The following is a 16,529-nucleotide window of genomic DNA, read 5'->3' as shown; positions in this document are numbered from 1 at the left end:
GTGTGTGTGTGTGTGTGTGCGTGTACGTGTGCGTGTGCATCCACTCGCTCGCTGTCTTTCTTTCTCGCACGCGGTGGCACGTTTTGCATTACTTGTCGTGCTGTCCGACTCTGCCGTGCCGGAGGCGCCACCACGGCCCACTCCCTGTTCTTCCCTGTTCCGTTGGTGTTGACCAACACGTTGACCTTCCACTGAGATCGCCCCTTCTCAGGCTCCCCCCTCCCCCTCTCCCTTCGTCATTATCTGTGCTTCCAGTTGTCTTCCTCTTCAGAACACGTTCCGCGCTCCTCCGGTTGTTGCGCGCGTGTCTGTTGTGGGTGTCTTTACATACACCCATCTCCCTCGCTCAGTGTGTGCGTGTTCTGCCTATCCAGTGCTGTCCTTCCCCTTCTCCCTTCCCCTTCCCCTTCCCCGCCCTCTCCCCCCTCCCCCACCGAGACCATCACGGCTGCCGCTGCGCGTACGTGCGTGTGTGTGTGTGCGCGCGCGAGGACCCGGCTGACCTGGACAGCGGTGCTGGCGGCGAGGAGGAGGCGGCTTCCGTCACATTTTTCTTGTGTGTGCATACCTTCTTTTGGGCTCCCGAACGTTGACAGCCACCACCCCGCCTCCCCTACCCTCCCCTACCCCCCCCCCTCCCCCGCCATCGAGAGCCGCAGGAGGCGCACGTCACGCAACCATGTCTCATCTCACGTCGCCGATTTTCTTGAAACACCGCACGAGCACCTCTCGCGTGCGCGCGGTCGGCGATGTGACCCATGTGCCGTCGCTGGGGATGGAGGGGTCCGAAGACAGCGCTAGCTCCATGGGGCACGACGCCTTAGCCCACTCCGCCCAGTTTCCGGACACCGTCAGCGCCATCAGCCTCACCGATTCCGTATCGCACGAGCTCAGCACCTGCGTCCTCACCAGCCCGCCGCGCACGAGTCGCCTCCGACCCGCGAGCTCGACGCTCCGACGGCACTGGTCGAAGCCGTTTAGCGGTGGAGCTTGTCGCGCCATCCCTCGCGCTGTCCCGGTGCTCCTTCTTCTGGTCATCCTCTACGCACTCATCGCAACGCAGTTTTCGGAGGACGCCTTTGTGGACCACATGAGGGATCCACTTGGGTACTTGCTGAACATGAAAGACCCGGAGCACGGCCCGTGGTCGGTGCTGGTGCAGCACGAGGATGCCGTGAGCCGACTCAACATTACTTCGCAGCAGAGCTGCCGCATCGGGTCGATGTTCTGCAGCCCGCTGCGCATCAGCGCGGCCTTTCTTCCCTCGTGGACACTGCACGTTGTGGAGAAGGACTGCGCGGACTGCACCGACCGACAGACGCACGACAGCGCTGTGGAGGGCGTAGAGTTGCAGCCGCGGCACGCCGTGTACGCGACGCCGTTTGCACCGCTGGGTCGTGTCGGGCCGATGCTGCTGGCGATGACGAGCGTGACGGACGACGTGAGTGTGCGCACGGAGCTGCCGCAGTGGGAGTGGCTGCGGCACGTGTACGGTGACGGGTTCCCGACCGTGGGCGACGCTGGCGAGGGGGCTGCGCCGCCGCGGACACCGTATCTTGCCGTGATGGGGATCCCATCGACGGATCAGCCGGCGCGTGTTGCCCTGCGTGAGGCACAGCGCAGCACGTGGCTGACGTACCAGGAGGTGGCGCGCACGGAGAACCACTTCGACGCCGCGCTGCTGGCGCTGTACGTGTTCGCCGCGGTGGAGCCCAAGGTGGTCGCCCGCGATGCACCAGAGAGCTCTCCAGCATCCGCGCGCGACGGCGCGTCAGCTGCGGAGCCGAAGCGACGGGGCCTGAGTGCGCTGCTGCCGACGACGACGGAGTACAAGGCTGCCACTGAGGCGCTCCTGGCGAGGGCCACGCGGGCCGAGGGCATGGATGACGCGGCCGATGCGAGCGTTGTGCAGCGCCGGATGGAGCTCCGCCGCGACTGGAACATTGCTGCTGTGGAGGACACACCGTGTGCGGAGGTGATCAGCCGCCACGCGACTGTGGGCGCGGAGACGTCTGCGCTGTCGTACCTGAGCGGCGCCCTGTCGCTCCCCGTGACGCCCGCGTTCACGTCGCCGGCGGAGTACATCTGCCACGCGTCGTCTGCGCTGTGGCGGGAGGCGCTGACGCACCGCAACGTCGTGTGGATCGACATGATGACGGACCGCCGGCCGACCACGAACAAGAAGCTTGGCGACACGATCAAGTGGGGCCTCCCCGTGGAGGTCGGGATGAGTCAGAAGCTGATCCTGTGGCTGGAGTACGCGTACCACGCCTTCAGGGATGTCCCCTTCATCATCAAGGGGGATGACGACAGTTACATGAAGGTGCCGCAGTTCCTGAGCGATGTGCGGTACGTGATGGGTGGCGCGCAAAAGCGTCTGCCGCCGCCGACTGCCGAGGCGCTGAAGGACAGCGCGTACGCCGTGGACGCGAGCACGACGGAGTGCGCGTACTGGGGCAGCATGCGGGTCTTCAAGAACGCTCAGTTCAACGCCGGCATGACGTTCATGGTGCACCGGCTTCTCGCTCAGGTCGTGTTGGCGCCTTGGGGTGAGGAAAACCAGGTGCACATTGCGAAGTTGGCGATGATGGATTTTGATGCGAGCTTATCGAAGGTGTACCGCGCTGCCCGATTTCATCAGGAGGATATCCTCATGGGGCTGCTCGTTCGCGCCTCACTCCGCCGCGCTCGCGAGATCTGCCCGAACCACCGCGTGTGGTTTGTGAAGGAAGGGCTGGCTCGGTTCCACGACATGCACCGCGGCAAGGTGCACGACGTGACGTGGTCGACGGTCGTGGCGCATCGCTGCACCCCCGCTGACTATCATTACCTGCACCACTTCTTCCAGAAGGAGCTTGGTGCGACGTTGGCAGGGTCAAACCAGAGGGGCCGTGCTGAGAAGAATGCTGTGGCGCAGGCGGCGGAGTGGGTGGCGGAGAAGCGGCGTTCCACGGGGCCCGCGGTGGTGGGCTGGGACACCTTGCCAGCGGTGAAGTGGGTGCACACGGTGAAGCGGACGCCTGCATACGACATGGCGGCGGCGGACGGGGTGCCGGTGTATCGCAACAAGTACGACTACTGGGTGGATCGCGCTACGGCTGTCGACGATGGGTACTGCTCTTTACCGCAGAAGTGAGAGGTAGAGTTGAAGCGGGTTGGCGGTGGTTTGGTGGGGACGTTTGGGCGCATCACGCGCCGACGCCCCGCCCCTCGCCCCCCTCCCCTTGCTGCGCCGCATCGCACGCCTCGTTCCTCTGCCTCTGATGTCCGGTGTCGCTGGGCTGTCTTGGCGCCGCTCTGTGGGGGAGGGGCTGCTATGGATGAGCCATGCGGGAGACCTTGCTGTGGCGTTCTCGTTTTATGTGCATGTTGGCGCCTCCGCGTGCGCGAAATGCCTGTATGTGCCATTCCGTCTATGTCTGTGTGTGTGTTCTGTTTCGGATGCTTGACTTCGAAGCTGCGCATCTGCTGGTCACTGAGCGGACCACCTACCCCCTGCTCCCCCCTCGTAGCTTCGTGTGTGTCTCTGTGTGTGTGTGTGCGTTTTCGGATGTCTGTGTCAGCGGCGGCGGCTGTTCCATGCGCCGCGTCGGTGGTGTTGCCTGTGCTTGGAACGCGCGCGTGCGCTTGTGTGGGTGACACGAGAGGGGGAGGAGGGGGGAGCGCGTGCGTGCGCGGAAGGTGTGTCCTGAGGTGGAGGCGTGCCACTGTATGGATGGTGTCACCAGCTTGGCTTCGTGGATCAGTTTTTTTTTTTAATATTTTGGTCCATTCACGTGTGCGCGTGTGTGCAGTCGCCCGCACCAGGGTCGCGCATTCGCCGTTGTGTGGCGCACATGAGCTGCTCCTCCTTGAGCCGCGGAGCCATCCACAGTGGGTGCGGGATGCGGTGGCATGGACTGGACAGACGCTCGCACCGACCGACTTTTCTCCTCCTTGTCACCGTCAGAATGAGCGAACATGCCTTCCGGCGGACACGAGTCCGCCTCCATGAACCTTCGCTCACGGTGTGCACAGCGCATACCCCTCTAGCCCTTTCCTTTCGCCGCCGTCCTTCTCCTGTTCGACGCGTTGCCAGTGTCGGTGGTGGTCCACACGTTGCTATGAGGTCGACGGCTGATGAACATCTCTCCATCCCTCTTCCTGTTGTGCCGGCGTTGCTCCTCTGGGATCGTGGTTTTGTTTACCTGGTGAGCCCATGCCGGTCTCCTTGCACAGCGGCGCGGCAGAGAGGGAGGGAGAGTGATGGCAACACAAGAAACGGCAAGCGACATTGGCAAGTCTGAGCACGGGACAGTGAAGTGGGGTGCCCACGCTTGGGGAGCAATGGCCGCGCCGACCGTGTTCATCATCATCCATTCGACGTGGCACGCGAAGGTGGTGGTGGTGGTGGGGGGGGGAGGCGGGCGCGAGGTGCGCTGCACGGGAAACGTTGGACAGGCTCATCATGATGATAAAACAGGGGCCTATGGCACACATGAGCACTCCCGTCCAGAGCGCATGCTGCGCCCTTGCGCACAATGCCACGCTGTGCAGACTACGCGAGCGCTTGCCGAGCACTCTTCGGTGCGTTGATTCTTTATTCTTTTGTTTTTCGTGTCTGCCCTTCTTGTACGGAGACTTGCGGACGGAGATGCGGTGATGAAGGGGGGGGGGAGGCGAGAAGCAGCAGCTGCGACGCGCGGGGACACTCCTAAGCAACATCTCGGATACGTAACTCCACGGCGAACGCGTAGGTGTGCGTGTGTGTGCGTGTTTTGTGAGCCTGCTCCCCCTGAGCGTTATTATTATTATTTTATTCGCTGAGTGTGCGCCGACGCGCGTGTCTCCGTAGGGGAGGGGAGGGTCGCCTTGCAGTCGCTTCTTGCGCACATGTGGTCGTCCTTCCTGCCCCGTCCTCTTTTCCCCCTCCTCCCCCCTCGTCCCCCGCAGTCTGACGCATTTCCCGCGTGGCAGGCAACAGCAGTAACAACAGAAACGGACAAAATGTTTGTTCGATAGATTTGTGTATATGTATGTATGCAAATCTGTATGTAAACATATATGTATATATATATATATAGCTCTATAAGTAAATATATGTATATGCATGCATATACACATGTAGAGATATGCATGCATGCATGCATGTACGCATGTCTGTGCGTGTGTGTGTGTGTGTGTGTGGTCTCTTCTCCCCCGTACCATTTTCTGGCGGTCGTTGAAGACAGGGAGAAGGCGCGCCCACACACACACACACGCACAGACATGCGTACATGCGCGCATTTTCTGTTATATTTCCGTTGTTAGGGGGTAGAAGCGAAAGCGAAGAACAAATAAACACACACAGAACGAGAAGACACGCACGCGCTGGGTGAGGGAAGAGATTTGGAGAGGGGGGGAGAGAGAGGGATGAAAGGACGCGCGCACACGCGGGTGCCACTCAGAATGGGTGTGCGTGCGCGCGTTTTCGTGTTTCGGGTGAGCGGACGCGATTGGGTTACGCCCCGATAACCACCGCCGCCACCACAAGGGAAACGTATTCGACACACATCGCGATGTGCGTCCCCCCTCCTCTCCCCCTCTCCAAATCTTTTCCTTCTCTGTCAAGCGCGCCTTTCCGTCTGAGATGTGTTCGTATGCTTGTTCACTGAGCTTATTTTTATTTATTTATTTATTTTTTCCGGCCCGTGCGTTGCCGTCCCGGGCTCCCATCGGAGCGGGTATGCCGTCGCATACCCGCACCGCTCCCTCCACCATATCCACCCCACCCTCCCTCCCCCTGCACGCAGAATCACCAAAAAAACAAAAACAAAACAGGCAGCAAAGAAAAGGGGGAAGCACCACCCGAGATGACGACCGCAACGCATCATGACGGACTCTCGTGAAGGACAACATAGCTGAGGAGTCCAACACATGGAATAGGCCAAGCGGGCGAGTTTTCTTTTTGTCCGTGGGCAGCTGGCCGCCGTTTTCGGAGGTCGCCGCGCGAACACATACATGCCTGTAGGAGGAGGATAGGGAGCGGGGGGGGGGAAACGGCACTAACTGGATAGCGCGGAAGGAGAGAGAGCTATCGGGCTGGCAAGGGGGGAGGGGGGGGGAGCGGCAACGAAAGCGAAGCCCTTCCTCGGCCCTTCTTTCGGGCCGGCGCGCATTCACATCCCTGCCCGTTCTTTTTTTTTGTCCTGTATGCCCTTCCGCTCGGCGTGTACATCAGTTCCGCGCTGCGTCATTTTATTATTATTATTATTGTGCTCTCTTGCCGTCCTTCCTCTCGCAGGGACGCATACATTTTGCAGGTCCGTTGCCTGCCCTTTTTTTTGGTGTGTGTGTGTGTTTGTTGATTTGCCCCGACGTCCCATGGGGATGTTGTCGTCTCTCTCTCTTTTGCGCGCGCGCGCGCTTCCCCTTCTCTGTCGTTTGTTGACTGCTGCATTTCATCACGCGCCTCTCGCTATTTTATCTCTTATCATCTTTTGTGTGCGCTTGTTTTTTTGGAATCTAAAAAGGTATGGCGCACCCCTCCCCCCCACCCGCCACTCCATTGCCTTCTCGCCTTCTTGTGTCTTGTGGTGCATCGGGTTTCTCGACGCACACACGAACCCAGCGCGCACGCACGCTCTCTGTTGGTATGACGTAAGCATTCCCCCTTTTGTTTTTCATGTTGCCACCTCTGCGTTGTGGTTCACGCACAACATGCTTTTGTTTTCTCTCGTGCTTTTTCTTCGAGGAATCGTGCCGCCGCCGCTGCTGCTGCGTGCGTCCCTTTCCTTGTTGCGTGTCTCCTGAGCTCAGTGATGCCCCCCCCCCCCCCACACACACACACCCTCTGGCTTTGCCTTTTGTATCAAAGTCCTCATCCCCCCTGCCCGCCGCCGCCTTCGAGGAACACAACCAAGCAAGAAGAATACAAGATGAGGCGAGGCGTGCTTGTTGAATACTCTTTTCCCCCCCCCCCCCCCCACCACCACCATCCGCGGCTTCTTGACCTCCCGTGAGACTGGTGTGTGTGTGTGTGTGCGTGCTTGTCGCTCAGAGTTTTGTTCCGTTTTCGTTTTTCTTGGTGGTGGTGTTGGTGGTGCTACCTCTCCGCAGCGGACGGTGTAGGCAGTCCCCCCTCCCCCCCGCGAACTGGGCCCATGCGACTGCACCGACACCTACACAAAACACCTTCTCCCCACTGCCACTCTCATTTTTCATTTTTCGTGTGTGTGTGTGTGACGCTCCGACTTGCTTCCTCGATGCTCCTCGTCACGCTGCTGCAGCGGTCGTGTGTAGCCTTGATGTGCTGTGGCGAGGAGGGCGCATGCCTGGCGGGCTGTCCTCTCCCCCTCCCGGACAAGATCCACACACACACACACGCGCGCGCGCGAGAAATAATTAACATTTTTTTTCTTGGACTGCGCTCGCATCTCCGGCGTTGTTTTCTTTTTTGGGGGAGGGGGGAGATGTGTGTGTGCGTGTGTGGGACTGGAGGAAGGTAGAGCCACGTACAGGCCAAACACCACACCCGCTCACCACCGGCTGTGGCCTCTTCCCCCCCTCCTCTCCCCGCCATGGACAGCTTCCCAGCGGCGGCAGGGAGAGGAGAGGGGGGAGGGGAGGGGGGGGGCTGTTCTGTCCGACATGCGCGAGTGTCCCCCCTCTGTCTCCCCCCTCTGTCTCCCCCCTCCACACACCAAAGTTTTTCTGCTTTTTATGTTTCTATCCTCATTGATGCTCCGTGCGTGCCTGCGCCCCCTCCCCTGCCCCTCCCTGCCCATCCGACCACCTATTCCCCCCCCCCCGTCGTCCCATTCTCGAGCGCGTATTCATGTGTCGTCCCTCCCCAACTTTTGTTCTGTTGGTGTGTCGGTCTGGAGCTGTCGTCATGACGCCGGCCACCGGGCCCCCGTGCGTGTGTGGTGGCGGGCCCTCGGGGGGTGGGTGGTGGTGGCGGACTCTTGGTGTGGGCGGGCAGGTGTCTGGGACCGGCGCTGTGCCGGAGAGACGTGCGGGCATGATGCCGCTTGCGCCGGCTCGCTGCGAATCGTGTCGGCGGCTGCAAAGGCGCGCACGGATGCGCCGGCCGTTCGTCTGCCTTGGCTGCGTTGCGGTGGTGTGGAGCGCCCATCGTGGGGCGAGCCTGCGCTGTGGGCGTGTGACGTCGCGGTGGGCTGGGACGGCGCCAGACGGCGCTGGTGGACCCGGTTCCCGGACATGGCCGTCGCGCACCAGAGCTGGGTGCGCTGTTGGGGCTGTGCATGCGTCTCTCCACTGGCCGGTTCGCGTGCGGCGCACGAACATGTGTGTGTGTGTGTGTATTCGGGAACACTGAAGAGGTTGCGTCATCTTGTGTGTCGTCTTTCGCATACTTTTCTTTGTGTGTGTGTGTGCTTTCCTCTTGCGTTTCTCGTATTGGGTGTCACGCGCCGTGCGGAGCGTGTCGGGAGAGGGACGAGATGGGGCTGCGCGGGCGCGGGGCTCTTTTACTTCCCTGAGCTGTCTTCCCCTCCAGACCTCCCCCCCTCCGACCTCCCACAGGACCTCCTCACCCCCCCCTTCTCCCCTCCTTCACCTCCCCCCTGTGGGCGCTTACTTTTTCAGGCTGTATATCTGTATGCTCTGTGCGCCCGTATATATATATATATATATTACCCGCCTGCACCTCCCTTTGTTTTTGGCCGGCTCGTTCGTCGTTCGGTGCACCAACACCCCCCCCCTCCTCGCTGGGCTCACAGGTAGCGTGCCCGGCCTGCACGGGGTACACGCCCTCGCGGGCGCAGGTGTCTGGTCCCACCCGAATACGTGCACGTATGCACTGCCGCACGTCCGTCGCTCGACTTTCTCTATATGTGTGTAATACATGGAGGTCCGTATACGCCGCTTCTCTACGCGGGCGCGTCGATATCCCTTCTTGCCCTGCGCCATCTTCCCGTTTCTTCTTTCGACGTGCGCGTGCGCTGTGCGAGGTGTGTCGTGGTGGTGCCGACGCCGGCTCGCGTGGACTTCGGTGTGGTGCCCACGAAGGCGCAAAGAAGGCGACGAACCCGTGAACGAAAGTAGAAACAGGCGAGCAATGAACATGGCAGCATGGCGCCCGGGTGACGGGATGTATCAGCGAGCCGATACCTCTTCGCCGTTCTGCGCGCCCCTCCCTCACCGTGCATCTGTTCAGCTCCGCGTGGATGACGGCTGCGCGGTGGCGGTTGGGCCTTCATCAATGGTCGCTACAGTTTATCTGCGGGTGTCTTGTAGCCGTGTCTGCCCGCATGCCTGTTCCTACTCGGCCTCCACACGCGTCATGCGCGCAGGATGGCGAGGCGGAGGCGCAGGCGATGCACGATCGGTCGAGCGCCTGCTGCCGCCGTTCTCGCCCGGTGGTATGCAGAGACGCCATTCATGTCAGCACCCCCTTGACGCATCCCTACCTCTGTACATTACTTTCGCGTCCAATGCCGGCACACACACACACACACACACAAACGGGTGTATACAGTGTACCCTCGCTCTCTCCGCCAGCGCCCCTCCCCCTCCCGTCACTGCGACACACCCGCGCGCACTCGGTGTGAGCTTTCTGCCACATCTGCATGCGTGTGTGCGTGCGCACTTCTCTTTACCTGCGAAATTTGTTTTTCTTCTTCTCACCAACAACGCCACCAGCGCACAGCGCCATTCTCCTGCAGCTGACGTGTGGAGTGGCGGCGCGAAGGCAAGCCGGCACACGTGCAGACGTCGAGTGGGCGGTGGCTAGCGAAGACGGAAGCGGATGGCTTTCTCGGCACTCCTTCGCTTATCGTTGCGGGCAGCGCTGGACGACTGAACCGATTTCATATTCTTCTTGCGTTACCGTTGCTGCTGCTCTCTGCGGCGTGCACTTTGCTCCAGGGAGAGTGCTAGTGGTGGTGGAAGACCCTGCCGGGCCCCGAGGCGCCTCGCACCGTCCTCACCGCCGCACAAGAGGACACACCCCCAGACAGCCGATTCGCCCGCAGCGTCCATCACCCGTGTAGAGTTTGGCTCCGGCCGACGCCAAGCGTGACAGGGACACAGAGAACGGAAGGTGAGCACGATGGCCATGGAGGAGGCCGCGCAGGAGGTGCGGCGCATCCTCTGCCACAATGACGTGGCGGAGACACTGAACTATCTTTCGACGATAACGCGGTGCATCGAGGACAACCAGCACGACCTTCGTGCGGTTATCGGCAGCTCATATCGAGATCTCCTCGGCGCCTGCGATGGCGTGGTGGGGATGGAGCGGGACTGCGCCGACATCCTGATCATTGAAGAGGCAATGGAACGGGCTAGTGCGGCACGTGATGTAGACGGCCGCGGCAACGCTGAGGTGGACACAGGCCCGCTTCTACCGCCCTCATGGTTTGCCGCGCGCCTTCGGCGACAGAGGCGTGCAGCCGCGGCTGAACTCGCAACCACCGCCGACAGCAATACCGCCTCGAGCGATAAAACGGCGCGCCTGTCGGCGGCGGCGGATCCTGGCGCGAACAGGAAGAGGAAGACAGAGTTCAACGCTGCGCCGGTGCTGCCAACCGTCGACTTACCCTTGCCATCCGCGGCGCCAACGCACACGAGCACAAGGTGCGCGCATCAGAATGCTGTGGTGGTGGACGAAGATACAGGCCCAGCCGCTCTCGCGGCGCAGCGGATGCGCTTGGACGATGAGCTGCAGGCGTTGCACCTCGATTACATGACGCTGGCGGCAGCAACAGCCTCGATGGTGCGGGGCGCAGCGGCGGTCGATGCCGAGCTGTCGAGCCTCCTCGCCGCCTCCAGCGCACTTGCGTCTTTCTTGCTTCCTGCGCACCAACATGATGCGCAGCAGGAGCGTCACTGCCCAGGTCGTTTGCACCACGTGGCGAGTGATGCCGCCGCACTCTCTGCGGCAAGCGGGAAAAAGCGCGAGGACCTTCTGTGCGCCCTGGAGCGAGATCTCCCCCTTGTCCGTCTTGCGCGTCGGCTGCACCGCGTGCAGGCGTCCCTTCGCGCCTACTCAGGTGGCAACGGCGGCGCACAGTCGTCCCCGTGCATCAGCGACGCCGCCACCGCATCGTCAGCGGCGCTCGCCGGCGTAAGCGTTTATAGCATGCTCCGCTCAGCTAACTGGCCTCCGTCGTGGGCCACCGGCTTTCAGCGACGAGCGACGGCCCTCGAGGCGCGACTGGTTAAGTTGATGTTGCTGCGTCTGCGCCGTGCGGCGGACGACTACGCGTCGCTTGCCGAGCAGGTGTCGAGGGCTCCATCCGGGGCTGACCTGGGGGAACCCTTGTCGGCGGCGAGGACTATGCGAGCTGCAGAAAACCGCCATCTGGTGTACGTGTGGGTGATCTTTGCGCAGTGCCACGTCGCTCTGCGGGCGCTTGCCGACTCACCTACGCTCGTGGACGCCCTCGTGGCGTGTGCGCCAGGTGCAGCACTGCCGGCGACGCGTGTGTCTCCGTCAGGGATACCAGGCACGGAGTCTGCGGCAGCGACCCCGACAATGGCATCACTGGATAGCGCTGTGGATGCGTTGTGCCAGCTGGCTACGCAGGACGTGAGGAGCGTCGTTTCGGCGGTCCTGGGCGGAGCGGCGTCGGTCGCCTCCGCGCCTGCTGGTCGCATGGCTGGCGATGAGGTGCTTCCCAGTGCCGCTGATCCGTGCCGGATGCTGCTGGCGTTTTTGGCGGTGTTGCTGCTGCGCGAGAGTCGACTGAGCGCGGCGCGGTGGGCTGCTGTGGCGCCGTCGTTATTGCCGGCTGCGCTCCCGAGCTCCGGCGCGCAGCCGGCAGTAACGACGGCGGATGCTTCTCCGCAGCCGCCCTCCGTGCTCTCTGACGGCAGCGTAGGACACCAGAGCACGGGCGCCGCGGTGGGCCGCACATCGAGCCGCGCTAAGTTCGAGGGCGATGGGCCGCCGTCATGGCACACGGCGACTTCGCCTGAGGCGCGCGTCTTTGCGACCGCCGCGCACCTATCGGCGCTGGGGCTAGCGGCGGCGACAGCCAACCGTCCCACGGCTTCGACAACGGCATCTGTGGTGGCGGGCAACCGAACGTCAAACACGGCTTGGGCCTTGCGGTGTTTCTCCGGCCTCGCGTATCTCCTTCGAGCCTTTGCCGACTACGTCGATCTGGTGCAGGCCGCCTTGGCTGAGGTGGCCTCCACGCCAGCGGTGCTTGATGAGGAAACGGCCGCTCTATACTGGCTGCACCGCATCTGTCTGGCGGATGGGGCGGGGTCCGAGGAGCCGCTCGGGGCCACTGACCACGGCAACAGCGCCGCCGCTCTCGCGCGCCAAGAGGACGAACGGCCGTCCTTCCCCACCCTTGCCCTTGCTCCTGGTGCGCGGTCGCTGGATGAGCTGCTGCAGTGGCGCTTACGCAAGGTCTGCGGGAGCGTTGCTGCCAGCGGCGTGCCTGGGGACGGCCCCGGCACCCCACACGGCTCCCTCATGGCGGCGGGCACCAGCGTCCTGGCACCGCCTATCGACAGAAACGGCACGCCGGTGATGCCGATGGGCGACCCTGACAGCGTCACGTCGGGACAGGTGGCTTCTGGGGCGGCGCCGTCGCAGTCAGGAGCGGTGGCTCGACGGCGTGCGTATGTTGAGCTACTCCGGGCGAGCGCGAACACAGCTGACGAGTTGCAGGCGAGCGGCGCGTCATCCGTGACCTTGGGCGAGCGCTCGCTTTCCGTCCGCGCAGATGTCGCCGTGACGGAAAACATGTCTGCCACCCCCGGAGCAACAGATTTGGTTCCACCGCTGCGGCTTGTGTGCCATCAGCTGCTCGCGCCCTTCGTGTCGTCGCTGGTGGTGCTGCTCGCACGCGATCCGGTGGCGCTGACGGTGTACAGTGAAGGTGGCCAGAGAAGCCCGGACACCAGGCCTGCGATGCAAGCGGCGCGCGTCGCTCTGGAACGACTACTGCAAAACGCCACGCAGCAGTGTTCGATGTCTGGCACGCAGGGCACCCGGATGCCATCTAGCTTCTCCGGCCTAGGGCAGACATGGGCGGCCGTCAATGCGGCGGGGTGGTGGGAGCTGGTGGAGCAGACGACCATGCGCGCGGCGCTGCAGAGGTGCGTGACCGTTGCCTTGGAGTCTGTCAGCTTTCTGGAGGCGTGTATTTCACAGGGCCTAGCAGCCTCTGCATACCGCATGCTACAGGGCAGTGTTGAGGGCAGCCACACCGAGCTTGAGCATTATGTAAGCAGCGTCGGCGGAGGCGGCGACACTTCTCGCGGCCCCACCAGTGCATCAGCGCTAGAGCGCACATGGTCTGCGCTCTTCTCCGTACTTCGCCTGCATGCGCTCTCGGCCGTGGACTCGGTGAGTGGCGCCGGTGGGGCACGTTCCCTTGAAGGGGCTGAGATATCCGGTGTTACGGAGACGGGGCACGGTGCCGTTCATGGCTTTGATGGGGCCACCACCTCAGTGCCGGTCAGCGGACACACTGGACGCCGTGGCGAGAGGGGCAGCCTGTCGTCCGCGATGACTGGCATCTGCTGGGACCGTTTCCGGCCGCGAGCAGCAACCGGAGCCGCTGGCAGCGCACACAAGTCGTTCTGCACGACGTCAGGCGAAGGCATTTTTTGCGAAGAAGGGCTGGAGTGGGGCCGCGCAGAATACCAGGCGGCGCAATTGCCTCTGTCAGTGTTGCCCAATGCGACGAACACGGAGAGGACGGAGCAGCAGCAGCAGACTCGGGGCGCCGCAGCCGTCGACGCTGCACTGAGCGCCTCGCAGCAGGCGCAGCTCGCGAGGCTGTTAAGTGGCATGCGGGACAGGCTCTTTCAGGACTGGGTAGTGAGTTGCAGTGATGAGCACGAAACAACGAGGAGCACGCGACCGGGCGTTCTTCACATGAACGGCCACGCTGCGGAGCTGCTGCATCGGTGTCTGCTGACACTCGTAGAGGCGGTGCAGGCGCAGACTGCCTCGGTGCAGGCATCGGCTAGTAAGAGCAGTGCAAGGTCACCGCCGTCAACGCCGCCGCTGCTGCACATGCGCATCGTGGAGTGGCTAAAGGATGCTCTTCATCGTGTAGCGACGCAGCTGCGCAATGCCGAGCCACGCGCATCCCCCAACGGGGCTAAGGCGGCAGTGGTGCACAGCTACGAGCTGTCGCTCCTCGTGCGCGTGTACTTGGAGGTGCTACAACGACTGCAGATGGCGGCTCCGCCAAGTGAGGCGACGACGGTGCGGCAGCTTTGCACCGAGGCAGAGGATCTCTACGAACAGGCTCAGGCGCCGTGGCAAGACATGCTAACCCAGTTTTATCGAGCGGCCCTTCAGCAAGCATACAGCTTGGTGCTACGGCTGCGTGAGAGCGGGGCCGAGGAGCCGAGGCAGTCTGCAGCGGGCAGCGGTGCCAGTGCGGCGCTGCGTCGCATGACGCACTTGATGGGCTCGGCTGCGTGGGTTCGCGCGCCGATGGCGGGCCCCATCGCACCAGATGGCAACAATGCCAGCGGGAGTCACGGGGTCGCCTATCCGGCGCAGCCTACTCCCGCCGTCATGACGCTGACCCAGGCGGCCCTCCGCTACCTCCACCAGGCGCTGTACGGTGCGCCAAGCGTGTTCAGCGACTCGCCGGTGCCCTTCATGTCGTGTCCATCTTGCACTGGAGCTGCGTACGGCGCTGCTTCTATAGCAGAGCAAGGGCAGAGTGGCGCCGCCTCAGCAGCAGCGTCGACAGACTTTTGGGGCGACAGGGGATGCCGCTTGCACGTGTTGGTGACAGAGAAGGTGCAGCAGCGTGCGCTGGAACGGCTTGCCGCGACATCGGCGGAGCTCTACGAATCCGAGCTCTGCCCCCTCGTCGACGTGGTAGGCGGGAGCGGTGACAGCGGAGTTGCGGCACTTGTAAGCGCGCTGCCAGCGGGGAACGCTGCGCCCGCCACCGCTGCCGCCACGCAGAACCAGGCGGATGACCTGCGCTTGCAGTGGTACATGGATATACTTTTCACTTCCTCCGTGTGGTGTGCAGAGAGCGTGAGCGCGGGTGGCGGCGGCGGCAGCGGCGGGGCCGGGTTCTTCGCGACAGCGAGAGACTCCCCCGTCAAGGCACTCTTTTGCCCCGACGCAGGGAGCAGCGGTGTTGGTGTTGACGCCGCTGCGTGTGTGGCGGAAGGACCTTTGCGGCGGGTCGTGCGCCACCTCGAGGGCACGTGCGATCCGCTGCGCTGGCGCAGCGGGACGCCGCTTGCTCTTGCCGCGTATCGTCAGTTTATCTCGGCTAGCGCACTCCTGTGGGTGGCGCACAGCGAGGAGCCCCTGGATGGCGATGCGGGCGACACACGCAACGAGGGAGCGCCCTGCGCTACCTCGGTGGCTGCTGCCGCAGCGTCACGACCGTTTAGCACCGCCGGCGCGATGGCTGACGCGCCCGTCTTGACGGAGAAGCTTCTCCTTCCACGTGAGCGGGTGAACCGACTCGCGCTGCTGCCGATTGCGGTGTCGTCGAGCGCGGCGCTGGCTGCCGCCTCTGTAGGGGCCGGTGGCACGCCGTCCGCGGCTGCTGCGTGTGCTGCAGCCCTCGTCCCGCAGGCTTACTCGCTTCTACCCCCGACCGCGTTGGCGTTGAATCCGTATGCGCCCTTCTCGTCTTCGTCCGTTGGCGTGCCGCCCACAGGGTCGTATCGCCTTGGCGGTCCTTTGTCTGCGCTTGCTGCTGCTGCGGCGGCGGGGGCCAGCGGTGGCCACGACGCTTCGGCGGCCTTGCTGCTCGGCGGCGTTGGTACAGCGGACATGATCGGGGTAGGCGAGGTTGCCGTCCCGGCGGGCTCGAGCTCGGCGGCGGCGGCAGCCAGTTCACTATGGGGCACCACCCAACGAGGATGGAATCAGCTGTGGGGCACGAGCTGAGCCTTCCTGTGATGATAGCGACGGCACATGAGCGTTACCTATTATCCTCGCATGACACGGACGTATTCGCGTGCGCATGCGCGCTGCAGGCAAGAGGCGTTGCGCCTGTTGAGCGGGTCACTGGACTCTGCGTAAGCGTGTGTGCTTCGGTATGTGTTTGGACAGTGGGCGGAGGTGTACACAACGAGCCATCAATGGCAGGCATCAGTCGCGCCCCACGCAAGGGGATAGGGGTGGTGATGGTCGGGTGCAGGAGAAGAGGAGGGGGGGGGCTGCAGCTGTCACGAGGATGGCAGCAGCGCAATTTGTGTGCCCCTCAACCCTAACCCCTCCCTCCCACACACACACCGCGCAGACAGACACTCGACCGTGCGTAGGGGCACTCAGTAGTGAAGCGAGCGAGGCACACGCTGACGGGTGCTCGCGGCAGTCGAAGGCGCATCAGACGCTCATCCCTGGCGCGACGGTGTTTTCTTAGCCTGCACATGCACGCACGCGTGCACGACCAGCTCGTGTGCTGGACACGCACACGTGTATGCGGAACACACTATCCCCCAAAATTCATCGCTTGCTCTCTCCTCCTCTGCTTGCTCTTCTGCTACACGTGCGCATGTGTGCGCCGTCCTCCGCTCCGCGGCGTATACGCATGTCGGATGCATCCCTGAACACAACACCGTCGAATGCGGTGGCGCGCGTCCGCGCA

At 63.1% G+C, this 16,529-nt stretch overlaps 2 protein-coding genes across 2 annotated transcripts; both read left to right on the top strand.

The window, feature by feature from the left end:
* Positions 1-679: 679 nt before the first annotated feature.
* LMXM_02_0160 (uncharacterized protein) lies at positions 680-3,136 on the top strand (the record flags this gene model as incomplete). Its single annotated transcript, XM_003871570.1, has 1 exon — positions 680-3,136. The coding sequence occupies one exon, from the start codon at positions 680-682 to the stop codon at positions 3,134-3,136; it is 2,457 nt and encodes an 818-aa protein (XP_003871619.1).
* A 6,897-nt stretch (positions 3,137-10,033) lies between these two features.
* On the top strand, positions 10,034-15,826 carry LMXM_02_0150 (conserved hypothetical protein; the record flags this gene model as incomplete). Its single annotated transcript, XM_003871569.1, has 1 exon — positions 10,034-15,826. The coding sequence occupies one exon, from the start codon at positions 10,034-10,036 to the stop codon at positions 15,824-15,826; it is 5,793 nt and encodes a 1,930-aa protein (XP_003871618.1).
* Positions 15,827-16,529: the final 703 nt, after the last annotated feature.

The sequence above is a fragment of the Leishmania mexicana genome, chromosome 2 (genome assembly GCF_000234665.1).
Source record: "Leishmania mexicana MHOM/GT/2001/U1103 complete genome, chromosome 2".
In the NCBI taxonomy this organism is placed as follows: Eukaryota; Euglenozoa; class Kinetoplastea; order Trypanosomatida; family Trypanosomatidae; genus Leishmania; species Leishmania mexicana.
This window is presented reverse-complemented; position numbering and strand designations above follow the sequence as displayed.